This window comes from Macaca thibetana, chromosome 7 (genome assembly GCF_024542745.1).
Source record: "Macaca thibetana thibetana isolate TM-01 chromosome 7, ASM2454274v1, whole genome shotgun sequence".
NCBI lineage: Eukaryota > Metazoa > Chordata > Mammalia > Primates > Cercopithecidae > Macaca > Macaca thibetana.
In genome coordinates, this window is record NC_065584.1 from 6,944,387 (window position 1) to 6,957,208 (window position 12,822).

Sequence of the window (12,822 nt, forward strand, 5' to 3'; positions counted from 1 at the left end):
TGCAGTTGCCCTTTTTTGTTTTTCTGAGACAGAGTCTCGCTCTGTTGCTCAGGCTAGAGTGCAGTGGCAGGATCTCAGCTCATTGCAACCTTCACCTCCCAGCCTTCTGAGTAGCTGGGACTATAGGCATGTGCCATCACACTTAGCTAATTTTTTTTTTTTTTTTTGTAGAGACAGGGTTTCACCATATTGCTCAGACTGGTCTTGAACTCATGGGCTCAAGTGATCTGTCTGCCTTGGCTTCCCAAAGTGCTGGGATTACAGGTGTGAGCCATCGTGCCTGGCCGGAGTTGTCCTTTTCCATTGGTGGGTATATTAATACAGAGGTTACAATCATTGGCTGCAGATGACAGCATATAGGCTAACACGTTCCACGTACAAGACATTCAGCAAAACTTCACGATTTAGAAACAAATCCGTGTCCTTGTTAGCGCCGGTGGGTTACGTATTAATTGGTACGTCAACAGTTTGGAGGACTCACGTTAACATTCTTTGCTCAGGAACAGAGTGTAAGCCATGAATCGGAAGACGTTCCGTGTCAGTTAATTCGGAAGCCTGCCAAATGTGACCTGTAGGTCATCAACATTTATCTGACAAATAACTTACATCCAGAAGAGATGAAGAACACCTACAACTGGATACCAGTAATACAAACAATCCAATTAAGAAATGGGCAGACCGGGTGTGGTGGCTCAGGCCTGGAATCCCAGCAGTTTGGGAGGCTGAGGTGGGTGGATCACCTGACGTCAGGAGTTGGAGACCAGCCTTGCCAACATGGTGAAACCCCGTCTCTAATAAAAATACAAAAATTAGCCGGGCATGATGGTGGGCACCTGTAATGTCAGCTACTCAGGAGGCTGAGGCAGGAGAATTGCTTGAACCCGGGAGGCGAAGGTTGCAGTGAGCCGAGATTGCACCACTGCACTCCAGCCTGGGCAACAGGCTTTCATCTTGTTTCGTTTTGTTTTCTTGCCTTACTGCATATCTGGGACCTCCAGTGCAATACTGAACAGCAGCGGTGAGAACAGACATCCTCGCCTTATTCCCTATCTTAGAAAGCAAGCTCTGGGTCCGTTACTATGAAGTGTAATGTACTACTAAACTGGTAAACTTCTCTTAGATGCCCTTTGTCAGGTCGAGAAGGTTTCTTTTTTCTCTCCTTTTCTTTTTTTTTTTTTTTCTCTGTCTCAGAAAAAAAAGGAAGAAACGGGCAAAAGATTTGAACAGACAGTTCACTAAAGTAGGTTTCTAGCATCATCTGTCATTAAGAAAATTAGAATTAAAACCACAGCAAGCTGTCACTACACACCTATTAGAATGGCTCAAATTAACAAGATGCACCATACCAAGTGTCAGCAAAGATGTGGAGTAACTGAATCTTCATACTCTGCTGGTGGAATATAAAATGGTGCAATCACTTTGCAAACAGTCTGGCAGTTTCTTAGCAAGTTAGACCAACCATCTCCTGTACAACTCAACCATTCCACTCTGAGGTGTTTACCCAAGAGAAATTAAAACACTATGTCTTAACACAAAGACTTGTACACAAATGTTCAGAGAATCTGTTTATAACAACCCAAAACTGGCCGGGCGCGGTGGCTCAAGCCTGTAATCCCAGCACTTTGGGAGGCCGAGACGGGCGGATCACGAGGTCAGAAGATTGAGACCATCCTGGCTAACACGGTGAAACCCCGTCTCTACTAAAAAATACAAAAAACTAGCCGGGCGAGGTGGCGGGCGCCTGTAGTCCCAGCTACTCGGGAGGCTGAGGCAGGAGAATGGCGTGAACCCGGGAGGCGGAGCTTGCAGTGAGCCGAGATCGCGCCACTGCACTCCAGCCTGGGCGACAGAGCGAGACTCCGTCTCAAAATAAAATAAAATAAAATAACAACCCAAAACTGGAAAATCCCTAATATCCATTATTAGAAGAATGGTTAAACAAATTATAGCGTATTCATACGGTAGACTATTACTCAACAATAAAAAGGAATGAGCTATTGATACACACAGCAACATGGGTGAAACTCAAAAATCATTATTCAGAGTGGAAGGAGGCAGACCACCCCCCTCCCACTGCACAAAAAAAAAAAGTACATACTATAGGATGCCACTCATATAAAATCCAGAAAAATGCAAACTAATCTCTAATGACAGAAGGCAGATCAGTGATTACCTAGGAACAGGGGTGGAGGGAGGGATGGTTTACCAAGAGACACCAGGAAATGTTTGCAATTGATGGAAATACACGTTATCTTGATGGTGGTGATGGCTTCAAGAGTGTGCACATGTCAAAACTTATCCAATGATGCACTTTATGAGCAGTTTACTGTAAGTCAATTATGCCTCAATAAAGCTGTAAAAAAACGACAAAGAGAATCTGTTTCAATGACTTCTTCCACAGGATCCTGGTCGTACCTGGCTGCAAGGGTGGCTGGGAAATGCACCTGCTGGCTGGTCCCATTCCTCCACTAGGCTTGCAGGGCTTCCATTGGTGAGGAAGGAGCCGAAATGGATGGGGAGGCACGTGACACTCGCCAGGCTCTGAGATCAGAGGGACAACTGGGCCTGTCCAGCCTCTGCCTTCCTGTTGTGACAGCAGATCCCAGTTCAAATCCCAGCCCCTGACTGCCGTGGAGCACACTTACCCCGTGGTCCCACACCTCGGTTCCCCAACTGTAAGGTGGGGTTGAGACCCCAGGGGAGCTGGACCCATGGTGATGCAGAAAGGGCTCTGGTGGCCACGTGAAGCTGCTCCATGAACTTTTCCTTCCTGCCCCTCACTTTCCATGTGTGGACCCCAGGGTGAACACATCGGCCTGGTTTGGGCGTCACCAGCACAAAGCCCAGAGCAAGGTGATCATGGGATAGGGGGGCTGTTGGGAGAGCCCTGTCACCTGAGAAGGCCAGAGGTTGGTGGAAGAAGACTCGGTCCACAGGCCTGGGCCAGGATGGCTCCTGCCTCCTGCCTCCTGCCCTCCAGTCCTGGCTGGAGCGGGATATCCGTGTCCACACTGTGCTTTTCAGGCTGGCTGCGGCCACCATTCCATGAGCTGAGCAGCCCCTAGATCCCTTGCAGGCACTAGAAGCGGCTGGAACACAGAGGAACGGCGGAAATAATTTTCCTGCCCAGTGGAGTGAGGCAAATTGATGGCCACCTCTGTGGCCCTGTTTCCAACAAGGGCAGCCTGGAGCATCCCGCAGCAGCCCTCCTGCCACCTCGCATCCCTTTACAAGGAGCTCAGTGTCTGGCACAGAGGGTGCCCCAGCATCAGAGTCTCCCAGTTATTTGCCCCTAGGACTGAAACTGCGAATGCCTCCTGGACAAGCCTCTTGTTTGCTGCCTCATCCCCTCCTCACAGGGAAGGTTTTCTGAATAGTCATGTGAGAAGTGGACCACGGCTGGCGGTGCATTTCCAGTCCACAGAAGAAGAGACAAGGAAACTGAGCACAGAGAGGAGAATGTCTTGCCTGGGGCAGTCGTGGGCAGGCAGGACCAGGCCCAAGGTTTCCTGGGGCCCCGGGCAGGCCAGGCCAATGGCCCTGTGGATATGTGGGGGATGTACGGGTCATCCATGCCTTGACTGGCACTGTCCTGTGTAGGAGCCAGAAGAGCAGCAGAAGCGGGCATACCCTCGAGGGGCCACCGTGAGGCCAGGAGGAGCGCATGTGGGGCCATTAAAGGATGGAGTGGCGAAGCCAGGTGCATCTTGTGGGCCAAGAAATGGTGGTCTGGAGAGAGGTGGGGGGCACAGACTGAGCCCCTCCCCCCACCATTCCAGAGACCCTGGATCACATCAGTCTCGTTTTTAATTCCTTTTTTAAGAGACAGGGTCTTGCTCTGTCAACCAGCCTGGAGTGCAGTGTGCAATTACAATTCACTGAAGTCTTGACCTCCCACCTCAGCCTCCTCAGTAGCTGGGCCCACAGGCACCCGCTATCATGCCAGGCTAATTTTTAAATTTTTACTTGTTGTAGAGATGGCGTCTCCCTATGTTGCTCAGGCTGGTCTCGAACTCCTGGGCTCAAGTGATCCTCCCACCTCGGCTACCTAAAGTGCTAGGATTACAGGCGTGAGGCACCGGACCCGATGGAGCCTCTTTTTTTTATAGGAATGTTGCCTCCTGTTTTGAGCAGGGACAAGGGGAAAGGAGGCTGAGTGTGCGTGCCTGTGGGTGGACGGGGTGGAGGGCAGCCTGCAAGGGGAATGAGGGGGCAGGAGAGCCTCAGCATCTGCCAAGAGGATGAGTCACATCAGAGACACCAGTGAGCCCATGGAAGGCCTTGAGTGCCTGGATGGGATGCGGCAGGCAGGCAGGTGAGAGCCATGGCAGGTTCTTGAGCAGAGGAGGGACAGGGTGAGAGGATGCTGGAACAGACACAAGGCAGGATTCAGAGACAGGAGCAGGCAGGAGACTATGGGGATACCCAGAAGGAGGAGGGAGTTTCTTGGCTGGGAATGGGGGATGTGAGGGTCTGCCAGGCTCTGGGCACCCTCGGCTTCCATCTTTCAGGCCAGCATCCCAACTCCACACTGCCTTGGTCTCCACCTCCAATCCATACCACTCAAGGCAGTGTCAGGCAAGCACAGCAGGAGTTGATGTCCAGCCTCCAGGCAGCCTGGCTTGTGGCCATCCCTGACCTCAGGCACTGCTTCTTGCCATGTTCCTGCCACCTAAGGCTCTTAGAGGCCTAGGATCCATCTCGCTGCCCTAGAGTCCAGGCCCCTGCAGGACACTCCTCCTTCCACCAGCTTGGCAAGGTTTCCCTAGGCCTGGAGTCCTGCCCAGAGGCACTGACCGCACTGCCGTTGTCCGGATGCCACATACACCTGTGGGGCAGAGTGCAGGGGGCAGGTGTGTTCTCCCTGTGGTCCTACTGCATCAACCACAGAGGAGTTGATCGGTGCCAGCCTCTGGCTTCACGCTCTGGTATGGCCTGCCATGTGCCGAGGCTCTTGGGGAACTTTCTTTAGCCCTACCAGCTGACTCCCCCTCACATTGGGGTTCAGCCCTCTGGTGTTCCCATGGTCACTCCATTCCTCCCTCATTCATTCATTCATTCGCTCATCTCTGCCCGCACCTTCAGTGGTCTCAGCTCTGGGCAACAAGCCTCTGTAGGTTTGGGGAGGCACCTGGAACCAGGGCCAGTCCTGCCTGGAGGGCCCATGGTGGGGCAGAGAAGGACATCCCTGGGCAGGGACACTAACTGAGGTCAGAACCAAGCTCAAGGACACACAGAGATACACACCAACTAGGGATCGGGGAGGGCTTCCTGGAGGAGGGGGTGCCTGAATGGAGACCAAAAGGCCTAGCTGTAATGCAGGAGATGAAAGGACAAGGAAGGCTGCTCCATGCTGAGGAACAGTATGTGCCAATGTCCCCTAGGGGTCCTTTGCTGTAGCTGTCCCCTGCAAGCTTGGTGAAGACCCTGCTGAAGAAGGGGCCCATGTTCTGCCTCCTAGCCTGGGCTGATGGGATTGAACAGCACCCAGGATGGGGCCCCAGTCTGGGCCTCTGGAGGGGCTGATGTGTGTCCTGGAGAAGGGACTGGGAGAAATGGCTAGGAGAAGACGGGAGGGCACTGGTGGTTTCCAACTCCCTGAAACACCGTCCTGCCTTGGCAGAGGGGTTAGCCCTGCCCCTGTGGGGCCACAATTGTAGCTCAGAACTTTCTAGGCCACTGTTGAACTGTAGAGGCTTCTTCAGGGAATTTCTCGTCACCTGAGGGTGGGGAGGCTAGATGCCTCCTTTAGCCTGATGTATGGATTTGACTATGAGCCTTGCTGGGCGTCAGCTGTGGGGTAGGTGGGAGAGGGCTAGCTGGGAGCAGCCTGGGAAGGCTTCCAAGAAGCAGCAACTTTGGGGGCTGAGATGAAGAGGTTTCCACATGGACACTCCATAAAAGGGCATCTCAGGATGAGGGAACTCCGTGTGCAAGGACCCAGAAACAAAAGGTATGGACAGGGCTGATGTAGGCGGAGCTCAGCCTGGCTGGGGAGGGCACCACAGTGGAAGCAGGGCCAGGCCTGGCCCAGGACCTAGCAGGGGGGCCCCTGAAGGAGCGCAGGTCCCCAGGTGGTCTTGGTGAACACCTGCTGACTGTCCACAGCAGCATCATACACCCAGTGGCAGTTTCTGTCTCAGTGAGGCCACCTCGGTGCCATCCCCTGCTCTGTGTCCCCTCCCCTTGCCCAGGCCCAGGCATGGGAGGCCAAAGACGGTGCCCTTCGTACCCAGGCCCAGTGCCTAAAGAGACAAGCCCAGTCACACTGAGATGAGGCGGGATTTTGCTTTGGTAAATATTTGTTTGAAAATGGTTTCCCCTATTTACAGTTTTGAAGCCCAAACCACCTCCACCTGCTGGGAAGGCCTGACATGGGGTCGAGCCCCAGGGAGGCCACTGCTGCTTCCCATGGGGACAGACCAGGGCAGGCAGTGGGGTGGGGGCCAAGGGGCTCAGAGCACCACCCCAGGAGGAGCAGTGGGCCGGACCCCTGGGCCTGGGACCTACCTCAGACAGAGCACCTATGAGGCTCCCAGCTGCCCCTGCCCACTTCCTACGGTCCCAGGCACCCCCATAGTTGCTCAATTTATTTTAGAAAATGCTCCTAGGACAAACCGGTGGAGGAACAGGGCAGCAGGGTATGGTTAGGGTTAGGGTTAGGGTTGGGGTTAGGATTAGGTTTAGGGTTAGGATTTGGTTTGGGATTAGGATTAGGGTTGGGTTGGTATTAGGATTAGGTTTGGGGTTGGGATTACGGTTAGGATTTGGGTTAGGGTTGGGGTTGTTGTTGGCAGTGTTTAGGGTTAGGGTTAGTGTCGGGGTTGTTGTTGGCAGTGTTTAGGGTTAGGGTTAGGGTCGGGGTTGATGTTGGCAGTGTTTAGGGTTAGGGTTAGGGTTGGGGTTGTTGTTGGCACTGTTTAGGGTTAGAGTTAGGGTTGTGGTTTTTGTTGACACTGTTTAGGGTTAGAGTTAGGGTTGTGGTTTTTGTTGACACTGTTTAGCGTTAGGGTTTGGGTTGGGGTTGTTGTTGGCACTGTTTAGGGTTAGGGTTAGTGTTGGGGTTGTTGTTGGCAGTGTTTAGGGTTGGGGTTAGGGTCGGGGTTGATGTTGGCAGTGTTTAGGGTTAGGGTTAGGGTTGGGGTTGTTGTTGGCACTGTTTAGGGTTAGGGTTAGGGTTGGGGTTGTTGTTGGCACTGTTTAGGGTTAGAGTTAGGGTTGTGGTTTTTGTTGACACTGTTTAGCGTTAGGGTTAGGGTTGGGGTTGTTGTTGGCAGTGCTTAGTGTTAGGGTAAGTGTTGCGTTGGGGGTTTGGTTTAGTGTTGCTTTTGCGATTTGGTTTTGGGTTGGCGTTTGAGTTAACTTTAGGGTTTGGTGTGGGTTAAGGTCATTGTTTTCCGGCAGGATAGTGTTGGGGTTAGACTTAGGATTAGGGTTGGGGTTACTGTTATTGGTCAGGTTAGCATTGGGGTGGGGTTAAATTTCATTTTGGTTTTGGGTTCCATTAGAGTTAGGTTTAGCATTTGATATGAGATTGGAATTTGGGTTAATATTGCAGTTGGGGTCATTGTTAGATACACACTTGGGCCAATTCAGGGCCTTCTCACCACCTGTGGAGGGCAGCTGTAGCCTGATTCTGCAGGGGACCCCAGAGTTTCAGTTGGAGCACCTGTTGTTTGTGGGAGAGTGGGAAGACACCTTTCACCTTCCCAGAGTCTCTAGGGCTCATAGTCAGAATCCTTGTTCATTCTGTTCTTGTGGGTGGGAATTAGAAGATTAGGCAGGGAACTGGTCAACACGGCTAGGTGATGCTGGAGCCCAAGAAAATGCCGCATCCTGGGCCCCTGTATGTGACTGTCTGCAGGTACCTCACTGTCAATGACCTCCCTGATGTGCTGTCCTTTCTTTTATACTCAGCCACCAGGGCCAGAAGCCTGGCATCACACCAGGCTGTTCCTATTGCCCCCTCCCCATCCATCCATCCATTCTTTGGCACATTTAACCATGAGCCCCAGTGTGGTGCCACTTCCTGCCCTGCTGCCCCCACCACAATAGAGGACCATGCATCCCGGGGCAAAGATTGATGTCCACATCAACAGACAGATCAGATAGCTCTGGAATGCAGTAAGAGATATACAAAAAACAAAACAGGGCAGTGGGATTGAGCCATGGGGGTTGTGATGTCAAACAGAGTGGTTCGCAGAGGTCTGAATGAGGGCAGGGCCTAGGGAGAGGGTCCTCTGCAGCCCCTGGACATCACCTCCAAGTACTGCCACTTTCATCCCTTCTTCCCAACCCAGCTGAAACCTCGCCTCCTCCAGGAAGCCTGCCTGATGTCCCAGGCTGTGCTGCACTGACTGTAGTTTCCCCATCTACAAAAGGGGGCTAGTACCACTTCCCCTACAGGGGCATGACAGGGATGCTCCCAGACCCAAAACCAGTGCCTGCTTTCTCTCTGCCTTCCCAGCATGAGGGGTTGGAGTGGGAAGGATGGAAGAGAGGGCAGGGAGAGTGGGGACAGGAGGTGCGTGCAGCATGGGGGAGGGGCTCTCCTGGGGCCTTCCCAGGCAGGCCTGAGCTGAAGCCTGCAAGCTGCTGGAGCTGAAGCAGGAGCCGCCCCCACCCCACCCGCCCCTCCCCCGCCTCCCCAGCCATCTGTGGCGTTGGCAGCAGCAGTGCCAGGGCGGGCGGTGAACATTCTGGCACCATCTGAGCAGGACCAGCCTCTGGGGAAGGGCCACAGCCCAGGAGGAGGCAATGTGGGCAGAGCCCTGCCTGTACCCCAGGTTCCACATCCCCCAATGGTGTTTGTCCCCTTGGGGACTGGGGAGGGAAGGGACACTGGAGCTGGCAGGCTGGGCCCACACTACCTTTCATGGGCTGCCTCCACTGCTGTGTGCTGTGCTGCCTGAATGGTGTCAGAACCTGAGAGGCCAGAGTGGAGGTCAGAGAAGCTGTTCTGACTCCTGCTGGGGAAACCAGGGCTCCCTGAGCAAAGAGGCTGGTCCGGGGGTGCACACCAGGGACTGGGTTTGGAAGAAGTCTGTTCACGCTTCGAAGGACGGGGAGAGCCCAGTCCTGAGCTGCTACCTCTCATTTTGTCTTGACTGTGGCCGCGTGCACTTGGAGGCACCTCCCTCTGTCCATTGGTTACCCAATCATGTCCCTGGGACCTGAGAGTGAGCAGAGACCGGACCTGAGAGTGAGCAGAGACAGGACTTTGCTTGACACTAAATGGCTCCAGTCAGCTGCTGGTTCTTTTTCTTGTCTCCTTTTTATCTGGGTTTTCCCTCTTGCCTTGCTATCAGCGCCTTTTTTCAGCACTGACACTGCCTGAATGTAGCAACCCAGATTAAATGAGAGAGTGTAGAAACTGCAAAGCATACAACATACAGCATATAAGGATGGTGGTGATGGTAGCACAACAGTGGGAATTCAATGTCCCCAAACTGTACACTTTAAAAGTGGTTCAAATGGTAAATGTTATGTTTTCCATGTTTTCTGCAATTAAAAAACAAAAATGTACAAGGTACTCATTGGCAGCATCTTCTAATCTGCCATGTACCTGGAAATGATATAAGCATGTGTGAACCATGAGCCCATAGGTCCAGACAGAGGATATGAGCAAAGCACACGGGCTTTGTCAGCTCTGTTTCCACCATGCAGGACCCTCCCCGGCTGCCAGTGGTCCTCCCGGGGTTCCCACGCTGGCTGCTGCTGGCCTGGCTGGGATGGAAGACCCTCATGTAGCTGGCACCCTCAGGGCTGCCCCTTACCCGCTCTGGGAGGAAAGCGGAGGATTCACACTGTACCTTTACCAGGGCGGGACTGAGCCAGCCTGGGCGCTACCCGGGCAGGTCGGTGGGATGCTTCAGACTAGGGGGAGAGGCAGGGGGCAACACTGGTCCTCCTGAAGCCACCTTTCCTTCCTGAGAGCTCCCTGGGGAGAAAGAAGGCCCTGAAAGCCACCGACTGGGGGCTGGGGCAGAGCAGGGGCAGCTTGGCCAGGCGGCACCCTTGGGAACCAGGGTTTCCTCATCTGTAAAATGTGACTCTGCGAGGGCAGGAGCTTGGTTTCTCTGGCTGCTGTACCCCCTGGGGCCTAGAACGAGGCTGGTTGGTACACAGAAGGCGTCTAATAAATGTTGAGGGATTGAATGGATGGACCGATGAAAAGGTTGGGCAGGTTGTTACTGACGGCCTCTGGGTTTCAAGGGCCCATTCACTCTGTCACTCACCTTCGCGCCCGTGCATTAGTTCCCTCATTTATTCATTCCTCCCGCAGGCTCTACCGCACTCATTCATTCATGCACTCTGCCATTCATGCACGCGCGGGTTCATTCATTCCCTGCCCCTCTGCCATTCCTCGCCCGCCCCCCGCGCACGCCGCACCCCCGCGCCCCTGCCCGGCCCTGCGCCCACCACGTGCGCCCCGGCCGAGCGCTGCCGGGGGGAAGTGCGGGCTCAGCCGCGGCTGCGCGGGGCCGGGGCTGGCGGGGAGCCGGGCTGGGGGCGGGGGGCGGGCGCTCCCTGCGGGAAGCCGGGCGGGGTGGGGGAGCCCCGGCCGCGCCGGCTCCCGGCGCGCTCGGCCTCGGAGGGGAGGGGGCGGCGGTAGCGGCGGCGGCGGCGGGACCCGAGCGCGGCGGCGGCGGTGAGCGGCGCGGCTGCCCCGGGGCCATGTGGACAGGCGGTCGCCGGCCGGGCCGGCTGCGCCGGGCGGTGAGTACCTGCGAGCCGGGAGGGCAGGGCGCGGGCGCGGGCGCGGAGGCGGGGCGGGCGCCACCCACGCCTGGGGCGGTCCCTGCTCGGCGCCGGAGGTGGCCGGCCCCCCGCCCTGCTCCCCTCCGCGCGGCGCCCCCGCCGTGGCGGCTTCACTGGCCCGGGAGGAGCCGGGCCGGGTCTCCTGGGAACTGGGCACTCTCGGGTGGGGCGGGGATGCCCGGCCTCCGCGCGCCGCCGCGAGCGCCCGGGTCCGATCGCGGGGTCCTTGCGCCCTGACACGCGCGCCCCTGCGGCGGGAGGAAGGGAGGGGCTGGGGACCCAGGGCGCGGCTGGAGGACTGGGGACGCGCCGCTGTCCCAGGCGGGTGGCGAGGGTGCGGGCAGGCCTGGACCCGCCTGCGTCAGGGGGCAGGGCCAGCCCCTGCTCGGGAGGCCGGAGAAAGGCCCGGGAGCCGGAAGGAGGCTGGACCCGGGGCCGCCTCATTGAGCGTTTGCAGCGCGTGGGCGCGCACGAGCCTCGGACACCACCATCCCATTCAGTGCCTCGCGGCAGGTACTATCCTCCTGCCCCTTTACAGGCGAGGAAACTGAGGCTCAGGGAGGCCAGGGCCTCGCCCAGAGCGGCTCAGCCAGCGCGCTCACCCTCCCTGAGCCCCAGCACGTTGGATGGGAATTTCTGCCCCAGCGTTTCCGCTTCCTGCTTGGTTTAGAGGTGTTTCCTTCCTCATCTGTGCCCCACCCCATCCCCAATGTGGTTTCCTCAGGGCAGGAACAGCGTGGGCGACACGCTGGAGTCTCCTGAGCAGGCAGAATGGGAGCAGAGTGGGCACCCGGGAGCGGGCCGGATGGGTAGGGAGCATTGCACGTGCAGAGTCCGCATGGCCAAGGTCGGGCCAGTGCAGATTGGGGGTCCAGTCCTGGGGGTATGGGTGGGGCGGGGTCTCCACGGCCACGCTCCGTCGGAGGCCCCAGTGCTCTGGCTCTCTGGAGGCCATGGACAGGTCCTTTTCCTTCTCTGGGCCCCAGTTCCTCTGCCTGTCAAGAGCAGCAGCGACCCCCACCACTCCCAGGGCCAGGCTCCCACGAGGACTGTGGGCAAAAGCCCCTAACAAACTGTGGTGTGCAGCCCTGCCAGGCTGGGCTTGGTCTTGCCAACCGAGGCAAGTGGCCGTTGGGGGTGGCTCTGCCTGGCATCTGTGACACGAAGGGCGGGGAGACGGCAACAAGGGCCCCAGCAGCATCCTGCAAACCCTTAATTTTCCCGACTCTCACTATAATCAGGGCGGCTTGGAAAAGCAAGCACCGTGGCAGATGCGGCTCTGCCTGGGCTCGGAACGCGGGCTCGGGGCGATGGGCGGCTGCGCTGCTGCCCAGGGCCCTCCCCAGCTTTTGTCTCATATTTATAGATTCCTACGCTCCGCGTTCCGTTTGTCGTCAAAACCTGGAACCGTTCGCACCTGGGAGCTGAGTGGGGAGGAGGGCTGCCTAGGACCTCAGCTTGGAGGATGAGTTTTCCATGGGCTGGAGTGGAGTGGGGGGACACCTGTCAGATCCCAGGGCCGGGGAGAGGAAATGAGCCCTAAGCAATCTGGATGATCTTCCATCCACTCTCCCAAGACTAGGGCACAGGGTCTGGCCCACATAGCTGCCATTTATGGAACGCCTGCTATGTGCTGGGCCCTGGATCAGCATTTCCACGCATCATCTCCACGGCAACACTTTGAAGGAGCTTCCCTACTCCTGCAGGCACTCCTGATGTTGAAGAGTGGATGAATGGATAGATGGATGGATGGATGGATGGATGGATGGATGGATGGATGGATGGATGGATGGAAGGGATGGATGAATGGTTGGATGAGAGGGAGGGAGGGAGGGATGGATGGATGGATGGGAGAGAGGGATGGATGGATGGATGGATGGATGGATGGATGGATGATGGTTGGATGAGAGGGAGGGAGGGATGGATGGATGGATGGATGGGAGAGAGGGATGGATGGATGGATGGATGGATGAGAGAGAGGGAGGGATTGATGGGAGGGAGGGATGGATGGATGGGAGGGAGGGAGGGAGGGAGGGAGGGATGGATGGATGGATGGGAGGG

The 12,822-nt window shown here is 56.3% G+C and overlaps 1 protein-coding gene across 3 annotated transcripts in view; it reads left to right on the forward strand.

Annotated features, from left to right (window-relative positions):
* The first annotated feature begins 10,515 nt into the window (after positions 1–10,515).
* BEGAIN (brain enriched guanylate kinase associated) overlaps positions 10,516–12,822 on the forward strand; it is a 50,317-nt gene continuing 48,010 nt past the window's right edge. For all 3 annotated transcript variants that reach the window (XM_050796709.1, XM_050796712.1, XM_050796714.1), the window contains exon 1: positions 10,516–10,719. In XM_050796709.1, coding sequence (XP_050652666.1) covers positions 10,678–10,719 — 42 coding nt within the window. In that variant the 5' untranslated portion in view covers positions 10,516–10,677. The remainder of the gene's footprint in view (positions 10,720–12,822) is intronic.